The sequence below is a fragment of the Somniosus microcephalus genome, chromosome 21 (genome assembly GCF_052327205.1).
Source record: "Somniosus microcephalus isolate GS21.2 chromosome 21, FLI_Smic_1.0, whole genome shotgun sequence".
NCBI classification, from domain to species: Eukaryota; Metazoa; Chordata; class Chondrichthyes; order Squaliformes; family Somniosidae; genus Somniosus; species Somniosus microcephalus.
The window spans coordinates 69,946,387-69,972,030 of NC_141007.1; the positions used below are offsets into that span (position 1 = coordinate 69,946,387).

A 25,644-nucleotide genomic window follows, 5' to 3' on the forward strand; every position below is an offset into this window, starting at 1 on the left:
CCCAGCGAATGCCCATGAAACTCTTATGCCTGGTAAAAGCAGGTTAGGGCCGTCTTTTACCAGCGTAAGGGTTTAAATAAATATTAAAATAATTTTTAAAAAATTATTTAAACATTCAAAAAGTGTTCCAGTTTTCCACTACCTTTGTGTGTAAAGCCTGTGCTTCCTGATTTCACACCTAATTTTAAGATTACACACCTTTGCTCTGGATTCTCTCACCAGAAGTCAATAGAAAGGAAAATCGGGCAGGTTGTATAACAGGCAGGCAATCCGCTAGCTCCTGTACTGCAGCCCACCACCCCCCCCCCGCCCCCAAGCTGAATTTCACCCCCGGGGTCAATACATTAACGGTCAGGCATATGCTAATGATGCACAGCCCAAAATTCTGCCCAAATGGAGGTCTCAGACAAAATTCAGGGTTATGGAACCAATGCAATTTTGGGGTTTTTATTAATTAGTTAATACTGTTTCATAATCAGTGATTATTCACACTTAAATTTCTACTAGACACAAACCACTGTTCTTCACCATGCACAACACAGTCCATTGCCCCCGAGCCGGAGTATTTTCATTCACTGTGAGACAACTGACCTAAATCATCAGTACAGGAGTTGTTTCTGTGTAGCGCAAATTTTAAATAGTTTACTTATGAAGAAATTGCACAAAAAGAGAAAATATAACAACCAAAAAGTGTTAGCGGAACTAAAAAAAAAGCTTGCTATGAAAATAGCAGAGTATAAACAGCACTTCCTTATAATTACAGAAGAGTTTACATCTGGTCATGGTTGTGGTTAACACAGTCTTGTGTAATTAGCTTCTTCAAATATTGATAACTGCAGGAACAGAGTTATACTACACTAGCAGGACTGCCCATTAAAAGCGCATTAGTATGTAATGCATGAAAACCTCTATGTATCTTTATCAGGAGACTAGCCACCAGGCGTGATGCTCCCAGCCCGCTATAAATGGTACTCAATAGCTGAGTGCCAGGTTATGTGCAAGAACATGGAGGAGAATAGAACTGTGTAAAGAAAGAACTTGCATTTAGATAGCGCCTTTCACGACCTAAGGACACCTCAAAGCAATTTACAGCTAATTAAGTACTTTAAAAGTGTAGTCAATGTTGTAATTTAGGAAACACGGCAGCCACTTTGTGCAAGCAAGGTCCCACAAACAGCAATGAAATAAATTACCAGATCATCTATTTTAGGTGTTGGTTGAGGGATAAATGTTGACCAGGACACCAGGAGAATTCCCATGCTCCTCTTCGAATAATGCCATAGAATCTATTACGCCCATCCAAGAGGGCAGACAGGGTCTCAGTTAAACATCTCATCCGAAAGACGGCAGCTCTGGCATTGTAGCATTCCTCAGTACTGCACAGGTGTCAGACTGGATTATGTGCGCAAGTCTCTGAAGTGGGGCTTGCTCCCATGCCCTTCTGACTCATGCGTGAGCGCTACCACTGAGCCAAGGATGACCCCTTAGGAAATCTCATGCATAAACCCATGTCTTATCACTCTGTGGCATAGCATGCAGAGCTCCATTGCACTGTACCAACATATGACCCAATTTCTAACTGAAATATTGCAACTCTCTACTGTTTAAAAGGGTTATCAGTCCAGGCTGAATGGAAATTCAATGTTCTACCTCTTGAGTTACTGGGCTGGTATGGTCTAACACTATTGTTTCCAATACTGGCTCTTCCACAATCTGGCCCTAAAAGTCTGAGAGCCACAATACCAGCAGTAATGCTGGGATCACGCCTGCCAGAGCCGACCCCACCAGAATTTGCAGGGTCATTTGGTGGGTACCTAACTTGAACAGGGCAGGTAGCCACGCATGTCACTGCGAGAACAACTTCAAAGTCCACATGCCTCTGTAGCCAGAAGAACCGGCACCTGGGGATAGTGCAGGAACGTGGAGTTGAGGTAGAAGATCAGCCATGATCTTATTGAATGGCGGAGCAGGCGCATAGAAACATAGGAAAATAGGAACAGGAGTAGGCCATTTGGCCCTTCGAGCCTGCTCCGCCATTCAATATGATCATGGCTGATCCTCTATCTCAATACCATATTCCCGCTCTCTCCCCAAACTCGAAGGGCCGAATGGCCTACTCCTGCTCCTATTTCTTATGTTCTGCCTGCCATGAGGAGGTTCCCAGGCCCAAGATCCGTTTCCCTCTCTTTCCCCCGCTCTCCCCCCCCCCCCCCCCCACATAGAAACATAGAAGATAGGAGCAGGAGTAGGCCATTCGGCCCTTCGAGCCTGCTCCGCCATTCAATGAGATCATGGCTGATCATCCAAATTCAGTACCCTGTCCCTGCCTTCTCCCCTTATCCCTTGATCCCTTTAGCCTTAAGAAATATATCCAACTCTTTCTTGAATATATTTAATGAACTGGCCTCCACCGCCCTCTGTGGCAGAGAATTCCACAGGTTCACCACTCTCTGGGTGAAGAAATTCCTCCTCATTTCAGTCCTAAATGTCCTACCCCTTATCCTTAGACTATGACCCCTGGTTCAGGGCTCCCCGACCATCGGGAACATCCTTCCAGCATCTAGTCTGTCCAGGCCTGACAGAATTTTATAGGTTTCGATGAGATCCCCTCTCAATCTTCTAAACTCCAGTGAGTATAAGCCCAATCGACACAATCTCTCCTCATACGTCATTCCTGCCATCCCAGGTATCAGCCTGGTGAATCTTCGCTGCACTCCTTCCATGGCAAGAATGTCCTTCCTCAGATAAGGCGACGAAAACTGCACACAATACTCAAGGTGCGGTCTCACCAAGGCCCTGTACAACTGTAGCAAGACATCCTTGTTCCTGTACTCGAACCCTCTTGCTACGAAGGCCAACATACCATTTGCCTTCTTAACTGCCTGCTGCACCTGCATGCTTACCTTCAGCGACTGGTGCACAAGAACACCCAGGTCTCTTTGCACTTCCCCTTCTCCCAATCTATTGCCATTCAAATAATAATCTGCCTTCCTGTTTTTGCCACCAAAGTGGATAACCTCACATTTATCCACATTTTAGTGCATTTGCCATGTTTCTGCCCAATCACCTAACCTGTCCAAATCGCACTGGAGTTTCAGGACATCCTCCTCACAGCATACCCTCCCACCCAGCTTTGTGTCATCTGCAAATTTGGAGATATTACATCCAATTCCCTCGTCCAGATCATTAATATATATTGTGAACAGCTGGGGTCCTAGGACCGATCCTTGCGGTACCCCACTAGTCACTGCCTGCCACTCGGAAAACGACCCGTTTATTCCAACTCTTTGCTTTCTGTCCGCCAACCAGTTCTCTATCCAAGTCAATAACTTGCCCCCAATCCCATGTGCCTTAATTTTGCACGCTAATCTCTTATGCGGGACCTTATCGAAAGCCTTCTGAAAGTCCAAATACACAACATCCACTGGTTCTCCCGTATCTATTTTACCAGTTACATCCTCAAAAAATTCCAGTAGATTAGTCAAGCAAAATTTACCTTTTGTAAATCCATGTTGACTTTGTCCGATCCTGTCACTACTTTCCAAGTACTCTGCTATTACATCTTTTATAATGGACTCTAGCATTTTCCCCACTACCAATGTCAGGCATACCGGTCTATAATTCCCCGCTTTTTCTCTGCCACCTTTTTTGAATAGTGGGGTAACATTAGCTACCCTCCAATCCATGGGTACTGTTCCAGAGTCTATTGAGTTCTGGAAGATGACCAGCAATGCATCTACTATTTCTAGGGCCACTTCCTCAAGTACCCTGGGATGTAGATTATCAGGCCCTGGGGATTTATCGGCCTTCAGTCCCATCAATTTTCCTAACACCATTTCCCTACAAATACTGATTTCTTTCAGTTCCACCCTTTCATCAGACCCTATGTTCCCCAGCATCTCTGGGAGGTTATTTGTGTCCTCCTTTGTGAAGACAGAACCAAAGTATGAATTTAGTCGGTCTGCCATTTCTTTGTTCCCCATTATAAATTCCCCCGATTCTGACTGCAAGGGACCTACGCTTGACTTCACCAATCTTTTTCTCTTCACATATCTATAAAAGCTTTTACAGTCAGTTTTTATGTTCCCTGCGAGCTTACTCTCATATTCTATTTTCCCTTTCTTAATTAATCCCTTTGTCCTCCTTTGTTGAATCCTAAACTGCTCCCAATCCTCAGGATTATTGCTTTTTCTGGCCAATTTGTATGTCCTCTCCTTGGATCTTATGCTATCCCTAATTTCCCTCGTTAGCCACGGTTGAGTCACCTTTTTTGTTTTATTTTTATGCCAAACTAGGATGAACAACTTCTGTAGTTCATCCATTCGGTCTTTGAATGTTTGCCATTGCCTATCCACCGTCAACCCTTTGAGTGCCATTCCCCAATCAATCCTACCCAACTCGCTCCTCAGACCATCATAATTTCCTTTATTTAAATTGAGGACCCTAGTCAACTACTTCATTCTCCATCTTAATGAAGAATTCAATCATATTATGATCGCTCCGACCCAAAGGGCCTTGTACAACAAGATTGCTAATTAATCCTTTCTCATTACATAATACCCAGTCTAAGATGGCCTGATCTCTGGTTGGTTCCTCGACATATTGGTCCAGGAAACCATCCCGTAAACACTCCAGGAATTCCTCCACAGTATTGTTACTAATTTGGTTAGCCCAATCTATATGTAGATTAAAGTCACCCATGATGACTGCTGTGCCCTTATTGCACGCTTCTTTAATTTCCCTTTTAATGCCATCCCCAACCTCTGCCTTACTGTTTGGAGGTCTATATACCACTCCCACTAATGTTTTTTTCCCCTTAGTATTTCTCAATTCTACCCATACAGATTCCACATCATCAGAGCTAATATCCTTCAATACAATTGTGTTAATCCCTTCTTTAACCAGTAATGCTACCCCTCCTCCCTTTCCTTTTTGCCTATCTTTCCTGAATATCGAATGTTGAGTTCCCAGTCTTGGCCATCCTTGAGCCACGTTTCCGTAATCCCAACGAAATCATATTCGTTTACCTCTATTTGCGCAGCCAATTCATCCACCTTATTACTAATGCTCCTCGCATTAAGACGTAAAGGGCCAATCAATAAATTGAAAAGAACATTACCATTCCTTGGGGGGGTCAAGGCTGCTTGCCTGGCCTGGACCCCCTCCCCTAGTGGGCCTACTTATGCCCATCTGGTGGCCATTATGCTTCATCTCACTGAGCATAGTGACCTCCAGTACTAAACCACATCCTGAATGAGCCAGAGAAATGGGAATTCCTATTATAGGCAGTCCCCAACTCTGGGTCCATCCTTCAATAACATTTGCCTAGTAAAGTTCCATTCTTACAAGGCAGGCCTGAAAATCCCAGAAATGGCAGAGACCCTCCTGTTTTCCAGTAGGTTCTGTCTGTCTCTTGCTGGAGTTGGCAGGAGACCAACAGAAATTTGGGCTTCTGTTTTTAGTCAGTTACTGTAACAAGAGAAAAACATGATAGAACAGAAGTGGTGCTTTAACTGCTAAATGATAACCTTAAAAAGTATTCAAAAATCACTCTTTGTACAAGCCTATTCGTCACATTTCGGGTTCCTTGTCTATTTAACCTGGGGGGAATTCTTGATTTAAGCTACAATATGGTTTTGACAAAGTCAAATCCAAGATTCTAAGATGTTAATGCGGTAGCTGGTTGAATTCAGCAGCCCAGCTGACCAACTCTCAGTCAGGAAGGGAGTCAGAGATCAAACTGCTGGCTCCCTGTCCATCTCGGAGACAAGAACAAATAAATACATGGTCAGCCAGTCAGTTGTGTGAGAATTGGTAAGGGAGACAGGGAGTGAACCGATAAAACCAGTCATATTCAGAGAAAGGGACGGCCTGCTAAAGGGGACTGGGTGGCGTATTTGTTATTTTCTATATTACGTGGAGGTTTACCAAACTTAGGTCAAAGTGAGGTGAGATTTACTATGATTGTTCCTCTGTACATTCACTTGCTAACTGTAAAATAAAGTGTTTGAAGTAAAATATGTGCCCTCATCTCACTAAAGTGCTAATCCAAGCACCTTTTAGGAGATTATAGAAGCGCATGTGAGATTATGGTATCCACTTCATATAGCTCAGGGCTTTCAATTGTATAGCTCCACGTCATGCTAGCGTATGACTAAATATTGGGAGTAAAGGCAAATTCGTAATCGTAAGGGGTGCAGGATCCGCTTACGGGAGACACCAGTGATGCTGAACCCAAGAGAATAGCTAGAACAGGCCTGAAATTTGCATAAACACTTCTTATTCTAAATTATATATTTACAGGAGCTGATTCTGAAAGTGATTGTGAAGGGGACTACACCAATGTGACATCAAAAAGAAACGGTAATATGCCCTTTTTTACTTTACTCATAGTAAGTAAAATGCGAAGGGAATGCAATGGATGTTGTCTACATGGATTTTAGGAAGGTGTTTGACAAAGTACCACATAGAAGGCTGGTTAACAAAATTGAGGCTCATGGAATAGGTGGGTCAGTGGCAGCTTGGATAAGGATTTGGCTTAAGGATAGAAATCAGCGAGTTGTGGTAAATGGCTGTTTTTCAGACTGGAGGATGGTAGACAGTGGTGTTCCCCAAGGCTCTGTGCTGGGGCCACTGCTTCTTTTGATATATGACCTGGATATTGGAATACAGAGTAGAATTTCTAAATTTGCCGATGACACCAAACTTGCATTGGGGGGGGGGGGGGGCGGGTGGCAAACAGTGCGGATGATACCAATCGACTGCAACGGGACATAGAAAGGCTAGCAGATGGAATTTAATACAGAGTAGTGTGAGGTGGTGCATTTTGGCAGAAGGAACAGGGAGAGGCAATATACACTTAATGGCACAGTTTTAAAGAGTGTGCAGGGACAGAGGGACCTGGGAGTTAATGTGCATAGGTCCCTGAAGGTGGCAGGACATATTGAGAGAGTGGTTAGCAAAGCATATGGAATCTTGGGCTTCATAAATAGAGGTATTGAGTACAAAAGTAGAGAAGTTATGCTGAACATTTATAAAGCGCTGGTTAGACCACAACTAGAGTATTGCATCCAGTTCTGGTCACCACACTTTAGGAAGGATGTGCAGGCCCTTGAGAGGGTGCAGAGGAGGTTTACCAGAATGGTTCCAGGGATGGGGGATCTTAGCTACAAGGACAGGTTGGAGAAGCTGGATTGGTTTTCATTAGAGCAAAGGAGGTTGAGGGATGACTTGATAGAGGTGTACAAGATTATGACGGGTTTGGATAGGCTAGATGGGGAAAGGCTGTTCCCACTAGTTGATGGTACAAGGACTAGGGAGACACAGATTTAAGGTTCAGGGCAAGAGATACAGGGGGGATGTGAGGAAAAACTTTTTTACGCAGCGAATGGCGAGGACCTGGAACTCGCTGCCGACAGAAGTGGTGGAAGCGGACACACTCAAATGTTTTCAAGGGGAGACTGGATAGGCACGTGAGGGAAATAAACTTGTAGGGCTACGGGGATAGAGCGGGGGAATGGGACTGACTGGATTGCTCTAGAGAGCCGGCACGGACTCGATGGGCTGAATGGCCTCCTTCTGTGCCGTTATGACTATGACTCTATGTAAGATGGAACTAGTTTTGCTATTTTCACAACTGCTGCAGTTTTCTGATGTATTGGGAGCGAGATCACCCTTTGTTTTTCCTCGCTGAATTTCACTGTAAAATCTATTTTTTTTAAAAGCTGCTCATTTTTGAGTTTTGTTATATTAAGTAGGAATTATACAAATGTACATATAACTATCCATGTTATGCTGAAATGTTTATATAACTACACTAAAATTATTGAAGTACAGGAAACTTTGGTTTATCCGGAGGTTGTATGGCCGGAAACTTTGCTCTAACAGCAGAAATCAGCAGCCGTTTTAGTTAGTTTTTTTTCTTCTCCTAGCATTCTGTTAACAGGCAGGCTCTGGAAAGCGTCTTTGGAGCTTCGCAACAGCTTCAGAGACGCTTCAAGGTACGGGCCGAGTGTTTACGAGCTGTTGCTGAGCAACAGTGTTTGTTGTCAAATACGGAGATTTTCATCTCCGTATGCTTCAACATTGACTTTGCATGTCCGGCACTTTTGATAGATCGGCAACACGCCGGTCCCGTCGGTGCCGGATATCAGAACTTTTCCTGTACTATAAAACTACCTCAAGTAGTTTCAGTTGTTTTCCATTTCATTTTTAAGCATACAGTAGTATAGTTCATTTGGTACACCTAGATAAACATAAGCCGTTCCATCAAAGCTATAGCTTTACCGACTAACCATTGCTTAGTACAGTAAGCCCAACCATTCAATCATCCAATGTTGTTCCACTTATTTGTTAGAAATTCATAAACTGTAATACTGTTTCTATAGGTTATCTAACATTGAGATATTCATACTAAATTGAATCTAAAGATCATGGGGGCGATTTTCGCCTCACTGCCGCCTGCTTTTTCAGCGTGAATGGGGGGAGGGGGGGGGGGGTGTAACCAGACGAAAATGTTAAAAAGAAACTTGCCATGATTTTCAAACTGGCCTCGACTTAGGTGATCGGCACACCCACCCAAAACAGGTGGCAGTCTCATTAATTCATTTTAATCCGGGTCCTATGAAGTACTTTGGACTTTTCATTCTTACCGATTTGGTCAACTCACCAAATACATTTCACCAATGGCACAAAAATCTTTCTGACCATACATATTCTACCAAAAACTTTCTTTTTTGCAAACAAACCAGAAATATCACAAAATCAACCACAGTCAGAAATCATATTTAATGAAAACAACCCATTGTAGGAACGGAAGTTCCTATCCGAATAATGAAGTTCGACGCAGAGAAACAAAATAACCAAGTTTAATAAACAAACAACTTAACTGGTAAAACTACAGGAGCAGATGTAAGCAGGTCTGTGCAGGACCACAGCCTCTCTAAGACTGCTACTAAATACTGGAAACTGACGTCATGACGCTCTCCGCGCCAACTGGAGGTCACGTGATCGGCGTCATGACGTCATCACGTGAAAATACAAGAAACTACATACAGTTTAAAGGTGCAGTCCACAGCTGCACTACATGGTAGTTAAAGGAATGATTACTGATTGCCCAGTGTCTCTTGGTGGCTCCGCCACAGGCGCCCCCCCAGAATTCTCTTTAACAGACAGCGTCAAACGAACAGGAGGTTTAATAATTCTGCCCGAACGACTACGAACTTCAGACGATGGAACGTTGGAAGACGAGCCAATGCTTGGCTGTGTCTGAAGCGGTACATCTGGGGTGGAGGAAACAGTAGCAGAAGGTGTAGACAAGGATGAGGCTGAAGCAGGCAATTTAATGGTAGACTGTTGCATAACTGGTCTAGCAGCCAACGGTGGTCGTCCACGGCGAGGTGGCTGAGCAGCAACAACTGGTTCACTCCGATCCAGATGGGCTGGTTTAAGTCGGTCGATGGAAATGGTATCGGACTTACCTCCCACTTCGACCGTGAAATATTTCTCTCCCGCTGCGATGACACGAAACGGTCCAGCATAAGGTGGTCTGAGTGTATCTATATGAGCATCCTGCCGAATAAAAACGTAATCGGAACTCATAAGTTCTGCCGGAACATGAGGCCTCTGTAGGTTGTGATGCGAGGTTGGAATAGGCAGGAAATTCTTTGCCACCTCGTGATGCTGAAGGAGCTGCTGAGCAGGCGACCACGGTTCTGTATGTGGAGGGAGGAAATCCCCTGGTACTCGAAGTGCTTGACCGTAGACTAACTCAGCCGATGAAGCCTGGAGGTCATCCTTGGGGGCTGTACGGAGGCCTAGCATCACCCAAGGGAGTCTATCCACCCAGTTGGGACCACGCAAGCTGGCACGGAGGGACGCCTTTAGAGACCGATGAAACCTCTCACATAAACCATTTGCTTGCGGATGGTAAGCGGTGGTACGGTGCAGCTTGGTACCCAAGCCCTGTGCAACTGCGTTCCACAACTCTGACGTGAATTGTGGAGCTCGGTCAGAGGAGATATCAGATGGCACCCCAAACCGGGCCACCCACGACAAAATAAACGCCCTGGATATGTCCGCTGTAGTAGTAGCAACCAAGGGAATCGCCTCTGGCCACCTGGTAGTACGGTCCACTATTGTCAGGAGATGCACGAAACCCCTCGAAGTGGGGAGGGGACCCACTAAGTCCACGTGTACATGATCGAACCGGCGTTCAGGCACCGGGAAGATGGCCACTGGAGCCTTAACATGACGATGGACCTTTGATTTTTGACAGTCCACGCAATTGTTTGTCCAGTCCCGAACGTCTAAATGCATTCCCTTCCAAACAAATTTGCGGGACATAAGTTGTTGTGAAGCTCGCATCCCCGGGTGTGATAAGCCATGTATAACCTGAAAAATCTTCTTACGCCATTCGACTGGCACAATGGGCCGGGGCACTCCCATGGATGTGTCACACAAGAGCGTGGTTCCTGCTGATTGGAACATAACATCGGCTACCTGCAAGCTAGAAGGCATGGTCCGATACGCCTGAACTTCGGGATCTGCCAGCTGTTCTTCCGCCAACCCAACGAAATCGATTCCCAGGTGAATTGCCTGGACTGGGGCACGCGAAAGGCAATCAGCCACAAGATTATCTTTGCCAGACACGTCGTAAATCCGTCGTAAATTCAGATATAAATGTAAGGTGGCGCTGTTGCCGGGCTGACCACGGCTCCGCCGTTTTGGCCATTGCAAAAGTGAGCGGTTTATGGTCCACAAATACAGTGAACGGGCGCCCTTCTAGGAGAAAACGAAAATGCCGGATGGCCAAAAACAAGGCCAGCAACTCCCTATCAAAAGTGCTATATTTTCGCTCATTCTTGTGCAGTTGGCGGCTAAAAAAGGCCAATGGCTGCCAAGTCCCGTCAACCCATTGTTCCTGAACCGCCCCGATGGCGTAATCGGAGGCATCGGTAGTAAGGGGGATGGTCGCGCCCGGGAGTGGGTGTGCAAGCATAGTTGCATCTGCCAATGCCGCCTTGGTGTCCAGGAACGCCTGGTCCATCTGTGGTGTCCAAATGATAACATCTTTACCTGACTTCCCTTTGAGTGCTTCGTACAGCGGCTGCATCAATTGGGCTGCCTTGGGGACAAAACGATGATAAAAATTTACCATCCCCAGGAACTCCTGAAGAGATTTGAGTATATGAGGCCGCGGGAATGCCGTAACTGCCTCTACCTTGGTGGCCAGTGGGACGGCACCTTCTGAGGTGATCCTATGCCCCAGAAAGTCAATGCTGGTTAACCCAAACTGGCATTTGGCTAGATTTATGATGAGGCCATGTTGGCTGAGACGGGCAAAGAGTGTACGTAAATGAGCCATATGCTCCTCCTTATCCTTACTAGCAATGAAAATGTCATCCAAGTAAATGAACACAGAGTCCATAAGTCGCTGAAAGGCCTGAGCTGCATTTTTCAATCCAAACGGCATGCGGAGGAACTCAAAAAGGCCAAACGGTGTGATGACCGCCGTTTTGGGGACGTCTTGAGGGTGCACAGGAACTTGGTGATATCCACGGATGAGATCTACTTTGGAAAATATTGAGTTGCCAGCCAAATGAGCCGAAAAATCTTGTATATACGGTATTGGATACCTATCCGGCATAGTGGCTTCGTTAAGGCGTCTGTAATCCCCGCAAGGCCTCCATCCGCCACCTGGTTTAGGTACAATGTGTAGTGGGGAAGACCAAGGACTATCGGAGCGTCGGACAATCCCAAGGCGCTCCATGGTCTGAAACTCTGCCTTTGCGGCTACAAGCTTTCCGGGTTCCAATCTTCGTGCCCGAGCGTAAACAGGCGATCCCGTCGTGGTGATGTAATGCACCACACCGTGCCTTGCGACTGCTGCCGAGAATGTAGGCCTGGTGAGCCCTGGGAACTCGCCGAGTAGGCGCCTAAACCCTTCCTGCGATGGAACTGCACAGGCAACCGACCAGGAGACAGCGGTACTGCGGTGACAAGGCACCGCGTGGAAAGTAGACGCATTAATGAGTCGACAATGTTGGACATCGACCAGAAAACCATAGGCACAGAAAAAATCAGCCCCCAGGATGGCCTGTGATACTTTAGCCGTTATAAACTCCCACACAAAACGTTGACCTCCAAGAGTTAAATTAACTGTCCGTTTACCGAACGTGCGAATGGCCGCACCATTGGCTGCCTCGAGGGAAGGGCCGTGACCGCCGGATTGTAGATCTAGCTTTGAAACTGGCAATATACTGCACTGAGAACCAGTATCACACAAGAATCGTCGCCCTGTCCTGGAATCAGTAATGTAGAGGAGTTTTCCCGCTGAACCGACTGCCATGGTGAACTGGGTGTGTTTGTCAGACCCTGTCATCCTCATCGAAGTTTGTGAGCCTGCTGGAGATTTTTTTTCAACAAAACTGCAGGGAGGACGGCAGCGTCGAGCCTTGGCGCCAAAACGGGCGTGCTACACACACCAGCCTGCTGGAGGAGGGCTGGACTTTGCTCGCATAGGGGAAAGACGCCTCGTGGCTGCACAACTCTGCTGTGTGACCGTAAAAGTCTTGTCTGCCTCTGCAGCAAGCTCGGCACAGTCCGTAATCGTAGAACTGGCCAAGGCTGCCTGAACTGGCTCAGGTAGCTGGCAGAGGAAGAGTTCTCGAAACAAAAAATATTGGGGCTCCGAACCCAAAAGCGTGAGCATTTGGCTCATCAATTCCGATGGTTTTGAGTCCCCAAGACCGGACATAGCAATAAGCCTGCATGCACGCTCCGACTTATTTAAACCAAACACCTGTAGTAAACGATTTTTTAGAGCTTCATACTTGCCCTCTGCCGGTGGATTGCCCAGGAGGCTGACAACCCGCGAGGCCGTGGCACTGTCGAGAGTGGAAACCACGTAATAATAACGGGTCGAATCCGCTGTAATGTCCCGGAGTGCAAACTGGGCTTCTGCCTGGAAAAACCATGCTGCTGGTTGCTGTTCCCAGAACTGCAGCAATTTAAGGGCAACGGCGTTCGTGTTCATTATAAGTATCTCGACGAAAGTTGTCCAACGAGATCGGGGTCACCAATGTAGGAACGGAAGTTCCTATCCAAATAATGAAGTTCGACTCAGAGAAACAAAATAACCAAGTTTAATAAACAAACAACTTAACTGGTAAAACTACAGGAGCAGATGTAAGCAGGTCTGTGCAGGACCACAGCCTCTCTAAGACTGCTACTAAATACTGGAAACTGACGTCATGACGTCATCACGCTCTCCGCGCCAACTGGGGGTCACGTGATCGACGTCATGACGCGAAAATACAAGAAACTACATACAGTTTAAAGGTGCAGTCCACAGCTGCACTACATGGTAGTTAAAGGAATGATTACTGATTGCCCAGTGTCTCTTGGTGGCTCCGCCACACCATCATATTTTGGCATTTTAAGATTCCCCCTTTCAGACACCATAACAGACCCATGTTCCCTGATCTCAATGCCAGTTTCAGCCACCATCTTACCACACTTCCCCATCTCAGCCTAGCTCCTGAGTATCACTCCTACAGCTCCCTTTCTGTTATGGAGCTGAACCTCCCTCAAGGCCCTCCCTTCGCTCTCCCTCAGGGCTTGGAACCTCTAGCCTCCCTCCCAGCCTCAGTACCAGGCCTGCCACTAAATTATGGGAAAAATGGGACACTACTGCACACTGGGAGCACAGATTTCAAGCAGGCACATGGGTTCACTCAACATCAGGACAGGCAGATCAGCTGATTTCCCAAATGTGGATCCTGCTGCTTTTCCGTTTTATTTTTATTTTTCCAGGTTCTGTGCTCTAGCAATCAGTTGGCTTGCTGGTCCTGACGCTGAGCAAACCCGCTTAAAATTGCCACTCCTGCTCAATGATTAAGTTAATTATTTTTTTCTGACAAAAAAGTTTTAAAAAGTAAACAAAAAGTACAGCAAAGCCCACATTTAAAAAAAAGAGTAATGTGACGTATGTGAAGTGCTTCGGAACATCCTGAGGAAGTGATAAGGCATGATAAGATTGCTAGCACGCATCGATCGAGAGAGTTGCAAACAGAATCAGGAAACCCAGAACTAGAGATGCCAAACATCTAAAATAACTTTGAAGGCAACAGAAAAGTACAACCCTTAAACTTCTCAGTTATGATCTACCTTGATAAGATACTCTGCTGTGCCACCGACTTAGTATCGGTAATGTTTCCGTAGTCCCCAAACAGAGAGAACTGCAGAAATAGTTCACTTTCATGCTTCTTCCAGTTTGAGCCTCACATCTGTTACACTTCCTGCTCACTCTGGTTTCAAGCTTCCTTTCCCCTAAACCAAGAGGCCATGAAATAGAGTAAGTAGGAGAGCTGCAACAAATGGACACTGTAGCAAGGGAATTTGTGTGACAGCAATATAGAGAGAAAAACTGCAAGACAAATAGAAAAACACCAAGGCAGGGACAGTGGTCCAAAAGCAGAGCGATGAATACAGAAAGGTAAAGCATAATAGGCGTTCAAGATTTAATTTGTATCAATCATAATTAACTTCCACTTAATTATGTTAATTCAATTGTGTTCTTGCAGCTGCCAACGCGGACGTCAATTCCAGCTCCGTAAGTAAAACTTTATAGCTGATAAATTACTGTATGTAAAATTACTGTATGTAATATTACTGTACAAGTACTTAACACATTCTGTTCTACTTAAAATTCACAGTTTATATAATTTGAGGATCACAATTTCTAGGCTTATAAAATCAGATAGATACAGATGAATGCCATTTGTACCATCTTAGTTGATCCATCCAGAAAGAACCTACCATTCCAACCCAGCATCCAACTGTTTCTTAAAGGATATCAGGGTTTGTGATCCATTACCTTACCAAGTCCATTTCACATGTTGCTCAATCTTTGTGTGAAGAATTTCCAGACATTGGTTGTAAATTGCATTTTGCTATTTTGAACCAGTGTCCTCACAGTTTAATTTTAAGTTGTTTCAGATCTTTTAGACTTTTCTGTATGCAAATTGGCTGCTGCATTTGCTTATAAAGCAACATTGACTACAATAAATGCAAAGTTATACAATTCTTTGACAATTTAAAAATACAGGGGGTGAGATTTATATTGATCTTAAGTATGATAAAGTAGCACACAAGGGACCTATGGTAAAGTTAATGGCACATGGAATTAAGGGGAATGTGGTCACATGGATAGTAAAATGGTTGGACAGCAGAAAGCAAATGCTAGGCGTAAAAAGGAAGTTCCTCAGATTGGAAAGATGCAGTCAATAGCCAGCACTCCACAGGGTCCAGTGTTGGGCCTGCTCTTACTACATACATAACTAGTGTGGACTTAGGAATTCAGAGAACAATACTGAAATTTGCCGATGACACTAAATTTGTTGCAATGGTAAATTGTTATGAGGACTATGAAAGCCTGCCAGAAAAAAGGTTAGCAATGGGCAAACTGGTGGCAGATGCAATTCAATGTAGAAAATGTGAAATAATATGCTTTGGATTTAAGAATAGCAAAGGAAATAAATCTTAAATGGTAAGAATTTTTAATTTTGTACCTAGAGGCATGGATTATAAGAATAAGGAGGTCATTAACGTGTGCTTGACCTTAGTTAAGCAGCAGTTGGAGTGCCGTACACAGTTTTGGGTTGGGATAGGGATTGGGTGGGAAAGTAGCCAAGAGGGGAGAAATGGGGATTTTTGGGGATTCATCCTCAATTTCCTTCCTAGTGTCCTCCTTTGTACCCCAGATATTCATCTCTTGACTTCATCATCTGTGTAATTCCCCATCATCGAAAAGCATGGGGTCAGCTTCCATATGCACGCTGATAACACATAGCTCTACTGCTATGCCTCCTCATCAATCCAAAAGTTGTTGCTATGCTCTTCAACTTGCCTATCGTGACATCAAAGCCCAGCTGAGCCAAAATCTCCAAAATAATGAAGCCATTTTTTGGCTCCCACATGCTTCTGGGCTTGACTCAACTAATCTCCCAGGCTGCAATTAGAGACTAAATCAGGAAGTGCAAAATCATGCCATATTGCATGCCCAAAGCTCCGCTACCTTCCACTCTTTTATCAAGACCATTCTTCTACCTCTGCCCCAGTCCTCCCTGTCTGCTGCCAAAACATTATTCCATGCTTTCATCACCTTGAGGTTCAAATTCACTAACGTTCATGTAGCCGTCCTCACGACCTCCACAAGCTTCAACTCACCCACCGCACTCGAGCTTTAAATATTGCAGCCCGTTTCCTCACATCACCTCATATTCTCCCAGCTCCACTGGCTCCCTATGTCCCATCAAGTTGACCTCAAAAGTTCTCTCTCATTTTCAAATCCTTTCTGGGCCTCATCCCACCCTACCTTAGGGATCTTCTTTGGCCTTATTTCTCCACATGCACATTAGGCTCCAGTAACACTGGGTTTCATCTTGTCCCCCACCTTTTTCATTCCACGATTGGCATCTGGTCAATCAGCCACTATGTTCCTGTCCTCTGGAACTCCTTGCCCAATTCTCTCTGACTTGCCACCTTCTTCTGTTTTCATACTTGGTGTTTTCTTATTCTTGTGCACGTATAAGGAAATATACAACAAAACCCCTCTCCCAAAAATGTAGCACTAAAGAGAAAAATGGATGATCACAGGGAAGATATGCTCATGGTCTAGAAATGCTATTCATTTCAGGAGGTGGTTATAATGCAGTTATACACGTCTACTTCATGCTTTTTGATTGATACAGGAAGCTTTCAGAAAAGGTATAATTTAGGGCACATGGTTTTTGCTAACACATTTGAACTGTTTTAACCAGAATTGTGTACCAAGTCTGCATTTATTCATTACATTGACAAAGTATAAATGGAACAGAACAGAAATAGTTCTGACTGATGTTTTCTATTAACAGGATGAAAACAACGAAGTTTTATATACTGAACTTGATCTAGCAGCTCTGCGGAATAACAAAGTGCCGCAACCACAAGGAAGTGTAACATATGACCAAATTGCTTTGCATAAGTTAAGGTGAGGGGCTCCTGAAAAGTCAGAATCTTGGACCCAAGACTGTATTTTACTAATTGGACATGCAATTCATTCTGAACTCAGCAAACCAATAAGTTGTAAATAGCAGAAAATGATGTAAATACGCAGGTCAGGCAGCATCTGTGGAGAGAGAAACAGAGTTAATGTTTCCGGTCGATGGGTCATTGACCTCAAACGTTAACTGTTTCTCTCTCCACAGATGCTGCCTGACCTGCTGAGTATTTACAGCACTTGGTTTTTATTTCAAATTTCCAGCACCAGTATTTTGCTTTTGTAAGTTGTAAATAGCTACTTGCTTTGTTAATTGAGCTCAAGGTGTTCTTCTCATTTTGTATTAAATAGCAGGGCAATATTTTATGATTAAAAATAGATTCTTTATACCAAAGAAAAATAAACCAGCTTAGAAATAGAAAAAATAGAACACAGAGCATGATGGTTTTGTGTATTGGTGCTCCACAGTGCCATAGAGTAATGAGATGCATGTTCATGCCTGCAATTTTATATGGCACTAGCGGCGCTACTGAGGATGGGAGAAATCACCGAGCCAAGTCCAAGATTAGTTTACCAGTGGAAATTTTAAAAAAATCATAGCACATCATTCAAAACAGATTCATGAACCTCTTACTAGCCAGCTCGAAAGCAGAGACCTAGGCACATATTGCTTGACCACTTTCTCATCTAAGAAATTATGTTTTTTTTAATGCATTTTAAATTTTATTACACTCCAAGTATTGGGATGGAAATAGTAGCAATGATGACCAACTGCAAAACCTGTAAATATGACTTAATGTAGAAGAATTTTGTTGTAGTAAATGCAGGACTTTCATTGTCTTTAAAGTAGGGATAAAGCTGGAGCAAGGTAAAGGAGAGGCTAAAGATGAAAGTATGATGCATTATTTCCAAAATCAGTCCAATTTTATGCATATGCACCACTGAATAACCTATATTTGTGTTACATGTCAATTAACAAATAAATTATCCTTATGCCTGCTGCTAATGAAACCCTGAAATGTGACTGGTTTTATTTAGCTTTCAGCCTATAGATATCTCTCTATTAGGCGTCATATATAACAAGTATTGCTCAAATTAACCTTTTGTGTGTAAATTAGAATGTATTAATGGCAATTAATGTCAGCCTTGGCTTAGTGATAGTACTCTCACCTTTGAGTCAGAAGGTCAAGGGTCACACCCTTTCCAGGAATTGAGCACATAATCTAAGTTGACATAGTTGGAGGTGCCACCTTTCCGATGAAACATTAAACCGAGGCCCCATCTACACTCTCAGGTGGACATAAAATATCCCATGGCACTATTTGAAGAATGGGGCATTTCTCCTGGTATCCTTGCCAACACTTATCCCTTAACCAACACCAGCAAAAACAGATTACTTGGTCATTCATTTCATTGCTGTTTGTGGGACTTTGGACAAATTGGCTGGCTACAAAAAAGTAGCGACAACACTTCAAAAGTAATTTGTTGGTTGTAAATAATAGCCTGAGGACATGAAAGGCACAATATAAATCTTTCTTGCTTTGGTGCAGCACATTGGTGGATAAAAGTAAAATCAAAGCTCCTGGCATCCAGTTAAATAGCTCTTCTGAGAGATTGAGCAGCATCAGTGGAGAGAGAAACAGAGTTAACGTTTCAGGTCTGGGACCCTTCATCAGAACTCTGATGAAGGGTTCCAGACCTGAAACGTTAACTCTGTTTCTCTCTCCACGGATGCTGCCTGGCCTGCTGAGTGTTTCCAGCGTTTTCTGTTGTTATTTCAGATTTCCAGCATCCGCAGTATTTTGCTATTGTCTTCTGAGAGATTGTTTGGAATGTGTTGTCTGGCTGCTTTCTTGGTTTATGGATGGTGGTGCCAAGCTCGGAGGAAAGGTCTTAAGAAGTGCGAGGAAAAATAACTAAAAATGCTGTGGTTAGTTTGTTGGGGGGGGGGGGGGGGCAGTGTTATTTTTTTTGATTTTGATAAATTCATTACAATTATTGATTTCAATTAATGATGAAATAAATAATTATTTTTTTAATAACTGGAAGTGTGTGGTTTATTTCTAGTGGGCCACGAAACACAACATAAGAAAGTGCGCTTGTAGTGGCTGTATACTAGTACAGGATATTTAATCGCTCCATCATTGGCGGCCGTGCCTTCAGCTGCCAATGCCCTAAGCTCTGGAATTCCCTCCCTAAACCTCTCCGCCTCTCTATCCTCCTTTAAGACGCTTCTTAAAACCTACCTCTTTGACCAAGCTTTTGGTCATCTGCCCTAATATCTCCTTATGTGGCTCAGTGTCAAATTTTATTTTCATAACGCCCCTGTGAAGCGCCTTGGGATGTTTTACTATGTTAAAAGCGCTATATAAATGCAAGTTGTTGTTGATATTGGACAAGAGTAGCAGGGCATGGATTTATGCCTACAATTTGTTACATTGGTTCCTAATCTCAACTATGCCATTGTGGAAGGCACTAAGTAGAGATCAGTAGCTTCCCCACAGAGAAGGAAAACTGGAGGACATCAGCCCCCACTTTACTCCTCCTGCAGCCACTGCTGCCAGCTCTTATACACCACTACAAAGGCATTTTAAAATATCAGCATTTTCAATCCCTTATAAACCTTCGTGCTAAATTATTGATAATAGCAGTTAATTGTTCATGTAAAATCCCCAAATAGAAAACGAATAATGCAAAAATAGTCCAAATCCCAGTTTTCTGAAACCAGAGCAAAATACAGTACATAAAGGTAATGGGTCCGAAATTCTTCAAAGGTTTCTGCTGGTCTCTTGCTATAACTTCAATGGGAGATCAACGGAATCCCTCTGAATATGGCGGAGAACTGGTTGCACCAGATGTTGACCATTTCTGGGTGTTTCCTGGTTACAATGTAATGGACGGAACCTCTGTCCAACCCTTAGAAGTTGAATGACAGCCAGGAGGCAAAGGCTCTCTGCAATGTATGTTCCCATTCGTCAGGCTCTAGTAGGTCCTGGTGTAACAATGGAAGCTATTTTGCCAAATGAGTGGAAGAATACCAGCTTCCAGAGGGCAGATAAGCCCCCACCTTACCCCCTGCCACCTGTGGAGCATGGATGTCCAAAGACCAAGATTTTTTTTTTTTTTTTTAATGCTGATTGATTCCTTTGCTCAGGGCGCGGAGGGGACCATGTCCAGAATCGGTAAGGGGGCCTGAGCAATCTGCCCTTGCCACGGGCACAAGAGTTTCTGGCCGTCATGAGCAGGCAGGCACCAAAGATGCACCCAAAGCGGTGCTTGCACCTGCATGTCCCATATAAATGAAGTGTTCCTCCAATAACCCCACAAACTCTGGTGGGAAGTGGGAGTCAACACTGGTGGCACCACCAGGATTGCTACGCAAGGAATTTTGAGGCCATGTCTCTGTATTTCTGATCTTTTAGCTCATTACTTACTAAAATGAATATTCAGTGGTAGTAAAGAAGTGATGCTTCAGTTGTACAGACCGTTAATCAGACCCCATCTGGAAAACTGCATTTATATTTGGGAACCAAACCTCAGGAATGATATATTGGCCTTGGAAGGGGTACCAGAATGATACTTAAGGGGTTAAATTATGAAGAGAGGTTGCATAAAATTGGCTTGTATTTTCTCGTGTTTAGAAGGTTATGGGGTGAAATATCTTGAACAAGCTTGTTTTTCCACTGTTGCTTTGTTTTTTTTGGGAAGCTCGCGGATAATCTGTTTAAACACTGAGCACCGATAACATTATCAGGGGAACTGGAAGACAATGCGAGGAAACTGAATTAGCAAAAATGTTGAAATAATGCTTGAATCTCTGCTAATGTAATGGAATTTTAAATACTTAATTCTGGGTAAGTGGCAGTTAAATTGTTTTCATATCTAAAACAGCTCCTCCTTAGAAACATACACTTATTAACAAATAATTGTCAGAGACTCGGGCAGCACCTAGTCCTATTTACATTAATTTTATGCATGGGATCCCCACTCCCAAGAAATAGACTAATGTAGGGCTCCACAGAGGGGTGAGGATTGTTTTAACATTTAATGTGTTTAAACTAATTAGCTGACGCTTACCTAGAGGTTACATTCTTGCAGCATCACTACAGAAAGTTTATAATTAAATTTCTTCACATTTTCTGGCAGAATAGCTCCTCAATGTTGCCCTTCGTGTTCAGACAAAAATATTTTTAAAGGTCATCTGCATGACAGAAATAAACAATAAGATGGTTAAAATTATTTTAAAATATGTTTTGGCACTTCATAGCTTCTCAAAAGGTTACTGAGAAACCTGGGGGATGAAAATTGGGTGCCTTTGCGCCTCCAGTTAGCATCCCCGGGGGGGGCGCTAACGGAGCGCAAATGGCTTTGTGACCGGGCGCGGCACTGGCGGGAGTTTTACAGGGAGCTACGGCGTTGCACCCTGATCTCCTTCGCCCAGAGATCGTGACGTCATCGCTGTGTGTATCGCCCCAGACCTGAAATTTTGACTTGTCAAAAACACCAACAGCTGCAGGAGGCGTGTATCGGGCGGCCGGCCGCTTTGGGGGCGATGATTAAAGGCCGAGGTATGTGGAAAAATAAGTTACTTTTCCTGTTCTAGTTTTTTTTTTTTGCGGGCTCCTGCCCGCAATCGATCAGCCCGGCACTCTGCTCGAGTACTGGGCTGATCACACGGGATCGCGGCTGCCTTGGTGGTTCAGGTAGGTACTTTTCAAATTGCAGAGCCTGCAGAGATGGCCCTTCCCTTTATGGAAGGGAAGGAACCTTTGAACAGCACAGCACTGCACAGCCCAGAGTACAGCGCTGCTGACATCTCCGCCCCACTCTCCAACGTTAGCGCCCGAAGGAGGAAGTGGAGCACTTGATTTAGCGCTCCACTTCCCTCTTGGAGCATTAAAACTCAATTTTGCAGTCGCCGGCACTAATTAGCTCTGGCCGTTAAAGTTAACGTCCCAAAATGATAGATACCAAATTTCCTCCCCCTCCGGTTCTTAAAATTGGAACATGGAAAATTCCCTTTTGTGAAAGTGATTAACAATGTTCTGCTGACATGTATTTCACTGGAACAGAGTAGGTCAGATACCGTTCCCATCTTCCTCATTAAAAAAAATAGCTTTCCCAAGAAATTGACCTTTTCTAACCAGAGGATACCAGACAGACCAAGTAGTTATTTTGATCACAAGTACTCTTGTGAGGGAGACTCATTTTAACCTTTGTGTCCCTATACAGATAATTGCAGTTTGTATTTTAAACTGATATTATATTTAAGTCCTTCAACCAAAGTAACTATGTCCTGAACATTTGAACCAATCAAATTCCAACTGCCTATAAATCTTGAGCAAAGTTCTTCTCACCATTCTGAGAACTTGATTTTTTTTTTAAAATGAGAAACCTAGGATAAAAGGCCATGGTATAGCACATCAACAAGGTTGAAAAGATTACAGAGAGGAGATGGGGTGAATGGAGAATTAGTGGCAAGATGAATCACTTGGGTTTTTAAATCGGTACACTAAGAAAAAAGGGAAGACAGAGGGTGGAAAGGAGCATGGCAGTTCTAAGGTCCTGGTAATGAATGATTTGCAGTGCACAATCCTTCATCATGATAAAAATGAGTCTTCATTACACACACTTCCTCATTACTGTGTTGAATAGAGAAACAGGAAAGGCTGGGCTCTGTTTCACTCCTTCCCCGTTGGAATTCACATGCGGTGGGCAGAGGAGCAGAAAGGAAAATTGGAGGTTGGGGCAGCGAGGAAACAGTAGGCCACACCATTTTCCCAATACTTCTGCCATGATTTTGGGTAGGATGGCAGAGAAAACTGCACCAAATTTTGAGCATCAATGTGCACATTGTTGAGAAAATCACATTGCCGGCATCTAAAAGTTTATACTGTTAACCAAGAGTTCTTAAAATATAACATCTGAACGTCAGTTTTGTACTATTTAAAGACTGTGGTTCCTTTATAATCAGCTTGAAATGCGAGAAGACTTAGTTCTTGAGAATTATTTATAAGATGCAAATTAGTATGACTGTCAGGTACATTTGGAAACCATGAAAACTGTTCTAAACGAAAGTATCACTTACAGACTATACAAAGAATTTTTAGGACTTTATAGAATCATGGATAGAATAATGTATTGGGGGGGGGGGGGGGGGGGGAGTAAATACATTTCTTTCCTCTCTGGCCTCGTCTGAAAAGCCAGGTAGGAAATCTGCTCTCTCCTACCCTGTAACCAGTCACTAGCAGGTCCATAAAAGCAGCCCAGCCTGACTTAATGGAAGAATACTTGACACCTCCTCTCAACACAGCCTAGTATTTTACCATTCTATGGCACAAGGTGTTGGAGATATGCATTCCATATAGCAGTTATTTTAAATGCATGTGTTCATCAAGGAAGAGATGCTAAGGCTAGGGAATAAAACATTATCCCATTCAGACTTCCAAGGGTACCTGTTCCAATTTGCTACACCCAATAATTGGGTGGTTATTTTAAGTTAATCAGGAGCAAATCAACATTAATCGTCATCGGATCCAAGGTTAGTACTGGAGCAAAAGTACTAGAACTTCAAACCTACATTCAACGCCAATCTAGTTGGTATGTAGGTTAGTAATTTTTTTTTTTTAATCACTTTTGTAAACAGCTGGAAGGGACAAGATTCGATCATGTCAATTCACTGCAATTGTAGTTATTTTAAAAAAACCATCTGGGCCATTTAGAATGCTGTGCTCCTTCTGTAGTAACCCTTACTGATTATGCAGGTGATCTATTGCAGGAAATATATACCGCAAGTGGCAAATTTAAAAAGACTAGTCAATCTCCTGTGGTGTTGCTTATGGGTAGTCAAGGCCAATTTGAATTTCTCAAATTGATTATGGTTAAAGGATGAGGATAATGGAACCAGTGTAGAGGAGAGGGGAGGGGGAAAGGTAGAGAGGCAGGAGGAGAAAGAGTAGCAAAGGGGAAAAATCAGCGAGAGAGGAAAGGATGGGGAGAGGTAATTGGCACTTTTATTTCTATTATGAGATACCTCTAATTTGCTTTGTCTTAGTTTGAACTGCAAGGGGAGAAGTATCTGACACTAGCCTGCAGCAGTTCTTTAGTGGATCTCTGCTCATTTGACGGTTCAACGAGCTGGGTCAGCTCAAAATGCTCCACAAATGTCCAACTTCACATAAGTGTGAATTCAACTTACATCCTCCCGTTCTGTGCCTATAAAACAGGCTTTAGGCCTCTGAAATTCATGTTGTGATCTGTCGCCAGATCTGGACTAGAAGTGCCCCGGACGCCATATTGGCTTGGGTGCCTGCCTTAAATAGGTATTAAGCTCCTTAAAAATGCAAATTGAGAGCTGTGCTGATTGTAGGACCCTGAATGGGAAATTAAGTTAAAAATAGGTAGAGCTTGCACCGTGCATACTCTGCCTAGTTATACCAGGTCTTGAGCAGCCTAACCACTGGTCCTTAAAGGGGCTGCACATAAAAAGACCCAAGAAATTATCAGTTTTTATTTTTGTGGGCCATAGGGAGGCAGGAGTGCTTCTCCCGAGTCCACTCAAAAAAACACCAGCCCAGTGCTGGCGCATTCAAGGTCCCCTTAAGTTGCCTATCCCCCACCCGACAGCTGGCTCTGTGCGAGAGCTGGCCAATTTCTCTCTCTCCCCGACTGGCAAGCTGCAGCAAGGCGCCCACTACTTGCCGTTAGCATTTAAATGAGGCCCGAAGCTGAATTTGCCTCGGGCCTCAGACTGGAAGAGACCAGTGCATGGAGCAGTCGCTCTGCCGACTTTGCACCCATTTTGGCGCAAGACATATTTCCCCCCCCCCCAAAGTCTTTACATCATTGATACCCAAACTGAAGTATCGTGCTATTTCCAAATCTACTGGAGTTGAGTTTTTTGTTGTTTTAGAACAGATTCAGTAGGTAGAATTTTACCACACCACTGGTGGGGCCTCTCGTGCAGTAAATGGCTCATCAGAAAATCGCAGGTGCATTGCCCACAATTTTCCACTAAGCCACTTGCTGTGTGTGAGGCCACAACAGTGGTGTAGGGTTTCAGATAATTCTGCCCAGCAAGTCAAGTAACAGTCTGTAATCAAGTGAAATCTATTGTGGTGATCTTGTGCTACTACAATGTATATTTTAAATAATTTGATTAATAAATTATAACCTAAGCCACATTGTCTGAATATTCAACTGCTATCAAACAACAAGAGGGACCATGCCATTGCAAGTGAGCAACTATCTATTTGACATTAGACAATACCACATTACTTGATATTATGCGTAACAATTCACACTTCTGATGATCAAAAAAAGCTTCCATTTATACAGCGCCTTTCATAACCTCAGGACATCCCAAAGTACTTAGAATCACAGAATGGTTACAGCACAGAAGGAGGCTATTCTGTAAAATTATGTGCTTAAGTCTCTGGATAATGACTTGAACCCACTACCTTGTGACTCAGGCGAGAGTGTTACCCACTGAGCCACAGCTGATAGCAAGGTCTCCCTTCTGGGAGTCGTCCTCGGTGTTAAGTATGACAGTAATATCCAGTACAGCCTGATAATCACAATAGTGCGCCTGAACAGCGGTTGCC

General features: G+C 43.8%; 1 protein-coding gene across 1 annotated transcript in view; it reads left to right on the top strand.

Moving 5' to 3' along the window:
- Positions 1-19,083, top strand: part of pecam1a (platelet and endothelial cell adhesion molecule 1a) — an 87,609-nt gene extending 68,526 nt beyond the window's left edge. The window contains exons 14-16 of the mRNA XM_085963878.1: positions 6,304-6,363; positions 14,586-14,614; positions 16,917-19,083. Of these exons, the coding sequence (XP_085820004.1) occupies positions 6,304-6,363; positions 14,586-14,614; positions 16,917-17,036 (209 nt within the window). The 3' untranslated portion in view covers positions 17,037-19,083. The remainder of the gene's footprint in view (positions 1-6,303; positions 6,364-14,585; positions 14,615-16,916) is intronic.
- Positions 19,084-25,644: the final 6,561 nt, after the last annotated feature.